Consider the following 7,628-nt stretch of genomic DNA (forward strand, 5'->3'; position numbering starts at 1 on the left):
TTTTGTTCCGCCGGGGGGGGGGGGTGAGGACACTGGGATTTGCCCTTCTCTGGGTCCTCACACAATGGAGGAGCTCCTCTAAAAGGCAGATGGGCACCAACAGAAAGGGGGGTCAGAGCTGGAGAGTCAAGAACGTCCTCTGAACAGAGGTGTGTAACTGGTTTATTAAGCAGTCTGACCTTAATGGGGTATAAATGTGGAACAGTTTAATATGTCCCCGGGGCACCCAGGTGGCTCAGTCAGGTAAGCATCCGACTTTGACTCAGGTCATGATCTCATAGTTCATGGGTTCAAGCCCCACGTCGGGCTCTGTGCTGGCAGCTCAGGGCCTGGAGCCTGCTTTGGATTCTGTGTCTGCTCTTTCTCTCTCTCTCTGCCCCTTCCCTGCTCACGCTCTCTCTTTCCCTCTCAAAAATTGAATAAACATTAAAAAAAAATTTTCTGTCCCCAATCACCTCTAAGAAGCTGCCTGATCCTTCGTGACACCTGGTCACTTTCTGGCTCTCCCCAGCTCCTGCCTCCAACGGTTTTCTTTGCTGCCTCTTACGGAGACAATTGCCAGTAAACAGCCTGCCTGCAAGGCACCGAAGCCTGGCTACTTCTAAAGGGCCCTTGCCACCGAGGAGCCCCTCGGGCTTGCCCTGAATGATTCACAGGCTCTTTTCACTGCTGCCCGCCCTCTCTCTCCTGGCCTCTTTTCTGTGCTCAGAGAGGCCTGAGAAGGGGCAGATCTTCAGGGCTGAATGTCCAGCCAGGACACGAGAAGCTGGTCACCTCTTTTTGCAGGCACCCCGTCTCTGTGAGCGGCACCCTGCATCTCTTCTCATTCGGTTTTGGGGGTTGGGAACAGAAGGAAAAACACAGCCGTTCCCACCCTTCCGCAGGCGGACAACTCCAGTCTCCCGTGAGCCCCTCTCTCTGAGTGGTCAGCTTACTCAGGTGATGGCCAGGATAGCAAGGACCCCTCCCCCCCATGAACCTTGGCGAGGCTCTCTTTCTAGAGTGTTCTCCAGCTCCTCCTTCCCAGCTTTGGGTCCTGGTTGCCAATTCTAGGGCAACAAAAATTCCCTTGCCTTCTTCTTGATGATGTTGGGAGCCCTTGATGGTGGTGACAGGGAGGAATGGAGTACTGTTCGGACTCGCCGCAGGAGGGAGAGGGTCTCCCCCACCCCCACATGTGCGTACACCCCCCACATGCTCAAAAATACACACTTTTTGGGCTGCCGGGGTGTCTTAGTCGGTTAAGCGTCCGACTTTGCCTCAGGTCATGATCTCACAATTCGCGGGCCAAGTCCCACGTCGGGCTCTGTGCTGACAGCTCGGAGCCTGGAGCCTGTTTCAGATTCTGTGTCTCCCTCTCTCTCTGACCCTCCCCTGCTCATGCTCTCTCTCTCTCTCAGAAATAAATAAAATATTTTTTAAAAATACACCCTTTTTCTCTGAAGGCTAAGTTCATCTGTGAGTTATAGAAAACTCCAGATAACGAGGGTTTAAACAAAATAGACATTGATGTCTCTCTCGTGTAAGTCCACACAGGCAGTCCCGGGCTGACACAGCAGTTCTATCTCCCTCGGGGACCCAGGCTTTTTTGGTCTTCTTTCTCTGCCATCCTCAGCACGCGGTTCCTACCTCATGACCCAAAAGAGCTGCTTGTGTTCCAGCCATGGTGGTCACCTTCCACACAACAGGAAGGACGGGGATGGGGGGGAGGGGGGTGACACAGGGCCGCCCCTGCTCTTTAAGGCAGCTTTTGAGAGGTTGCATGTGTTGCTCTCCCTCACGCCCCAGTGGCCAGATTTTGGTCACATGACCACATCTGGTTGTGTGGGAAACGTCACTGTCTGGGTGGCCATGTGTTCAGTTAATACGCTCCCCGAGGCAGACTGAGCCGCTTCCGTACGTGGTTTGACCATCTCTCTCCCCGTTCCCCCCACCTTCCACCCCCGGCCCGGCTGGCAGTGGGCACTGGTGTGGGGGGCAACTGCACGGGCTGCGTCATCTGCTCGGAGGAAAACGGCTGTTCCACGTGCCAGCAGAGGCTGTTCCTGTTCATCCGCCGGGAAGGTATCCGCCAGTACGGCAAGTGTGTGCACGACTGTCCCTCCGGCTACTTCGGCGTCCGCGGCCAGGAGGTCAACAGGTGCAAAAGTACGTGGCTCCTCCCTGGTCCTGTGCTGGAGCTGGGCCCCTGGGGGCCTCTGGCCTCACATCCCGCCTCCCACCCCAGGGAGGGTGCTGCCTGGGCCCCGACGCTGAGATTCCCGGCTGACTCGAAGCCCTAAGCAAGTCAGTGCCCTATCTGGTCTCAGTGCTAAGGGGCAGGGACCCTTCGCCTCTGCCCTAGATTGCTGTGTGGCCCCGGGCATGTTACTCACTCCCTCTGGACCTAGCTCAGATGAGGAGTCCTAAGTCCTCACTCTACTTTTCACCGTGACCATCTCTGAGCAAATCATGACCATCTCTGAGCCTGGATGGGAACGGAGCAGCGAGTCCTCAGTCACAGCCTAGATTTGCTATGTGGCTTTCGACAAGCCACTTGCCCTCCCTGAGCCTTGGCTCAAATGAGAAAGGGAATCTTGACCTTGAAATCCAAATAACCGGGTCACCTTAGACATGTTGTCACCCACCCCAACTGAGCCTCTCTGTCCAGATGAGGAAGGGGGTCCTTGAATGCAAGCCAGTTTGACCCTGGACGAGTCTGGGCTTCTAGAGAGGCTGAACCCTGACCCCAGCGCTCCAGAGCATGGGCTGCTCCAAGGCTCTCCTGCGTCAGGCAGGCCCAGAGGGCCCCCTTCTGGAAGCCACCCTCACTGGGGCTGGGGGGCCCTGGCTCTATTGCAGAATGTGGGGCCACGTGTGAGAGCTGCTTCAGCCAGGACTTCTGTATCCAGTGCAAGAGACGGTTTTACCTATACAAGGGGAAGTGTCTGCCCACCTGCCCGCTGGGCACCACGGCCCAGCCCAGCACGCGGGAATGCCAGGGTGAGTGGGGGCCTCCTCGCCCCGCCTCCTTCCCTGCAGGGGCCAGCGAGGGGAGTCAGGAGGCCTGCAGGAACCACAGGAGAATGTCGCGTGGTGGGGGGGGGCCCCAACAAGTGATGTCGGGCATACACGGGGAGCCTTCAGTACCCTCGAACCATCATAAGCGCAGCCGACATCAGCTTCATTGTCATTGCCAGGGGAAGGCAGCAGAGTTCACAAGAAGATGTTGGAATAAGACACACCTGGGTTCAGATCCTTTGCACTTCTCCCTTTTGCCCCTCCCTGAGCCTGGCTAATCTCCTCGCCCCTACTTCAAGCTTCAGGTCACCTCCTCCAGGAAGTCTTCCAGCTCCCTCAGGCCTCCGGGCCCATGCCTCCTCTGGGCTCCGGTGCCTGCCTATGCTTCCCCCATTCTTGCAGAAGCACCCTGCCCTCCCTGCCTGACTTTTCTAGGCGGTGAACTCCGGGAGTCAGAGCCCGGTCTGTCTTATCTCCCCTGCTGCTCAGCACCTAGCACAGCATGAGGCACACAGTAGGTGCTCAGCCCCTGCTTGTCAAATGAACACATCTAGTGAAAGGGCCATTGTTCTCAGGTCTGGAGACCGGGTTTCTGGGCCTGATTGGGTCTTAAACACTTATTATGTTCTGATGTTGAGCCCTTTCTCTGTTCCCTTCGCAGGCCCCTTCCTGCTCAAGGCCTCAGTGGCTTCATCTGCAAAATGGGGGTATCAACAGCTGCCCTGTTCTTTGCCTACTTCTCAGGGGCTCTTAAAAGAATCAAATGTGAATGAATATATATATATATATAATTTTTTTCGAAGTTGTTTCCANCTTTCCTCACAACAGCACTGCACGGCCTCCGCCTTCCACAGCCCATCGAAGGCACATGATCAAGGTCAAAGCAGTGGCCCGGCCGTGAGGGCCTCCCAGCACACCTTCTGGCCTCTTCGGCTGGCCCTCCTCCTCCCAGCCTTCACCCTGCCCCTGCTCTAGCTGCCTTCCCTCAGACACGGTCTGCTGGGCCCCCAAGGCTGTGCACGCCTGGCCGCACGGTGCTTCCTTCCAGTTTCACCGGGTCACCTCCTCTCCCTGTAGCCCCTCTGTCATCTCCTGGGGGAAGTCTTCCCCGCTAAAGCCAGCGGTCACCCCTGCATCAGGCCTGGGCATGCTCTAGTCTAGCACCCACCCCGGACTCTCCTAAATAAATATTGAAGTGTCTCCCCTCGGCCCCTTGTGAGGGCTTGCAAACCCCTTCCATGTGGACATGGTGTTCAGGGAACGGGGCCCCTCAGACCCTGCCCTTGGATCTGAAGGACACTCACTGCCAGCCGACCAGATCTGTCTGTCTATCTGTCTGTCTCCCACCCAGCAGAAGAATGTGAGCCGGGCCCTTGGGGCAGCTGGAGTCGCTGCATGCACAATGGAAAGACCTGTGGCTCGGCCTGGGGCCTGGAGACGCGCGTGCGGGAGGCCAGCAGGGCCGGGAACAGGAGTGAGGAGGCAGTCCCCTGCCGGGTGCTGTCCGAGTCACGGAAGTGCCCCCTCCAGAGGCCCTGCCCAGCAGGTGAGCACCAGGCCGGCATTTGGGGGCTGCAGCAGATAGGACCCACAGGGAACTTTGAGTAGCTGGGGACACCGCCTGCCCAAATAGTGCCTGTCCCACTGCCTGGAAGTCCAAGGTTAGCCACCTTCCCGTAGGCCACACGTTGCCCACCCCAGTGTCCTTTCAAAGCCAGGCCTTGCTTGCTGGGGTCCGTCCCAGCTCCATGAGGAAGATAAATACCTGCATTCACCTGGACTTGCTACCCTTTCCAGCTGACCGCCTCCCTTTTCATAACGATTTTGGAGCACCTTCTTTACAGCACCGAAGTTCACGGATAGTGTAATCCCCTCGCATGTGTCATTAAAAAAAAAATCAGGCTAGTGTCCCATCATATAAAAGAGAAACAAGGGAAGTTTCCCCACATAGCAGGGCTTGGCCTCAACACGCTTGGCGAATGCTTCGTAACATGAAGTCACAGCTTAAGCAAGAGCCATGGTCAGGACCACAGAAGCTTCCCAAGAGGGACAAACTCCCAGACAAACATCTGATCTCTTGACTGGAACCACGCTGATAGCCTGGGAATGTTCAGTGACAGGGGCGAGCATTCAAAAGCACGTGGCCTTCGGCTCTGAGCAAGCTGGTCTCAGCTCCGTGCAGCAGGGACAGGCCGTTAGAGAGCTGGGTGGGACCCAAGTGCTGTGCGGAGGGCTGACCCATGCGGCAGTCCCCCGGGCCCTGGCCACCGAGCGCCCCTGAGGCCCCCTTCGTTGGGACAGCCAAGATCACCACACAGAGTTCCAAATTCCCCGTGGGGGCTATTAAGGCCACTGACTTAAAGAGAAGAGAGGCTGTAGAGGGTGGTAGGTAAGAGAGTGAGCAGCAATAACGTGAAGGGAGCCACCATTAACTGTGCACCTCCTGCTGCTGGGCGCTGTGCTGATTCTCCACTTTTGTGTCATTTAATCTGCATGGTGACCTGACAGTGTGGAATCGTCACCATCCCCATTTGACAGATGAGGAGACTGAGGCCCAGAGAGGCTGAGTCGCTTGCCTAACGGTCATGCAACTAGGAACGTGTGGATCTGGAGTCCACACGTAGGTCTGTGTGCAAAGAGGAATCTAGAATCAGTCGTGCTTCCGTGTAAGGAACCTGGAGCCAGGGGGCACACAGCCGGCATGTGGCGGAGATAGGACTGGAGCCCGGGGACAGCCCTGGTTTCAGAAGCACTTGTAGTCTGGGTTGAGAACAGAGCTGGGCAGCTGGGGACAGAGGGTGAGGTTGAGAGGGGGCCGGATAAACTAAGACCCTAGACCCACGGAAGTACCCACACAGACAGCCGGACAGAAGGTTCTCTACAGCGATTGTTACTTCAGCCACACCTGTCATGGCACATGATTGCTGGTGGTGATTGGCAATGGAGGGGTAGAGAGAGGAAAGCTCTTCCTGTAGATGATGATGATGATGGTGGTGATGCTAACAGGTGGATGGGAGGGAGGTGGGTGCATATGAGGCAGGCATAGGGAAGGGCTGGGGACCCCAAACCACTCACCCCGCACTCCTCCCTTCAAAGCTGGCACAGCCGCTCAGGCGGCCCCCACACTTCACCCTCAGATGCTCAGGTCACCTCAGTGGACACAGCCAGCCCCGGAGTTTAGAGTGGGAGCCTGGCCTCAGCGACCCCTAAGGACTCAGGAGTGGGTGAAGGGAGGGCCAGAGGCGGACAGCCGCATCTAAGGGGATGGCCCAGAATCTGCCCTGAGGGGTAAGTGGAGGCAGGAAGGCCAGGGAGGTGTGGTCTTTTCCTCCACGTGAAAGTGACACCAAGAAGTCCAGTCCAGACTAGGCCACCAGCCAAGCGACGTCCCCGCTGGGTCTCAGTCACTTTATCTGAGAAATGGGACAAATCAGATGTTTGTGCTAGAAATTCATCCCAGCCCCAGGTCTGGGGGCCCAGTGGGGTCAAGGTTCCTAGGTGGGTCTGGGGTTTGCAGGCCAGCCACCCGTCCCCACAGCGGGGACTGTCACATGGGGGCAGTGGGCCCATGTCTGCTCCCACACCTGTGGTGAGTTTGTCACCCATAGAGCCCTCGGGACGTGCCTGGCATGCAGGGGCACTAGCTGAATGCTACTGAGGTCACAGCTGGGGCCCAAGGGGAGTGGGGGAGTGGGTGCCGGGACCCAGCCAAAGGTGCTGAGTCTCCAGCATAGAGCCTTGTAAACTGTGAAGTGAGTGCCAGCGAGAGGGTCAAGGGCACCTCCGCAAGGCGCCCTAAGTCCTGACCGGCCCCCTGGCCCGTGCGAACCTCGGGCCTGGCCAGACCAGATGCCCAGCATGGGCGGGTGGGCCCCTCCTCACCCGCTAAGGAAGGGGGAGCCGTGGTCCGTGTGGGGTAGGCTACTCTGCAGTCGGAGCCCCAAAGCCGAGCGACTGGAAGGTCGGCACCCAAATGTGGTTCGGAGCCCCGCTGAGTGGGGGTGGGGGGCACACCTCATCTGCCGGGAGGGAGGGGCTCCTGCGGCCCCGAGCAGCCCCAGAAACAACGCCCTGTGCTCTCGGTGCAGAGAGGAGCCCCAGCCAGAAGAAGGGCCACAAAGACCGGCGCCCGCGCAAGGACAGGAGGCCTGACCGCACGCCAGGCCTGAGGCCCCGCCAGCCCGCGGCCACCTGAGGAGCCCCAGTGCCCTGCGGTCCCAGGCATGCCCCCCCCCCACCCCCCANNNGTGTCTTCTCTCTTTCCCGTTTTCTCTTCTTTCTGATATTCCTTCCTTGCCCTCCCCTCCCCCACCCAGTCCTCCCCCTTCTTTCTCATTTCTGTTGTATCCACCTGCCTTTCTTTTTCCTTTGCTCCTGTTTCCTTCCTGTTCTTGGCTGTGTCCTCTGTGTGCCTGTCTCCCTCTGTCTCTCTCTGACCCCAGCTTCACAGAGAAGGGGTATCCGAGGGCGGGGCCCAGGCCGCACAGTACAGTACAGGCCACTTGCAGGCTNGCTGCCTGCCACACCCCCTCCACATCCTCCGTCACCTCCCTCCCGGGGTTCCCTGCCCCCTTCTTCCCCAGCTGACTCTACTCCCCTGTCCTCTGGGAACCCAGGTGCCAGACTGT

At 58.2% G+C, this 7,628-nt stretch overlaps 1 protein-coding gene across 1 annotated transcript in view; it reads left to right on the plus strand.

Annotated features, from left to right (window-relative positions):
- The window catches only part of RSPO4 (R-spondin 4), a 33,761-nt gene extending 26,566 nt beyond the window's left edge, over window positions 1-7,195 (plus strand). The window contains exons 2-5 of the mRNA XM_077767055.1: window positions 1,960-2,148; window positions 2,842-2,982; window positions 4,355-4,546; window positions 7,089-7,195. Coding sequence (XP_077623181.1) covers window positions 1,960-2,148; window positions 2,842-2,982; window positions 4,355-4,546; window positions 7,089-7,195 — 629 coding nt within the window. The remainder of the gene's footprint in view (window positions 1-1,959; window positions 2,149-2,841; window positions 2,983-4,354; window positions 4,547-7,088) is intronic.
- Window positions 7,196-7,628: the final 433 nt, after the last annotated feature.

Source organism: Crocuta crocuta, unplaced genomic scaffold (assembly GCF_008692635.1).
Source record: "Crocuta crocuta isolate KB4526 unplaced genomic scaffold, BGI_CrCroc_1.0 scaffold15, whole genome shotgun sequence".
NCBI lineage: Eukaryota > Metazoa > Chordata > Mammalia > Carnivora > Hyaenidae > Crocuta > Crocuta crocuta.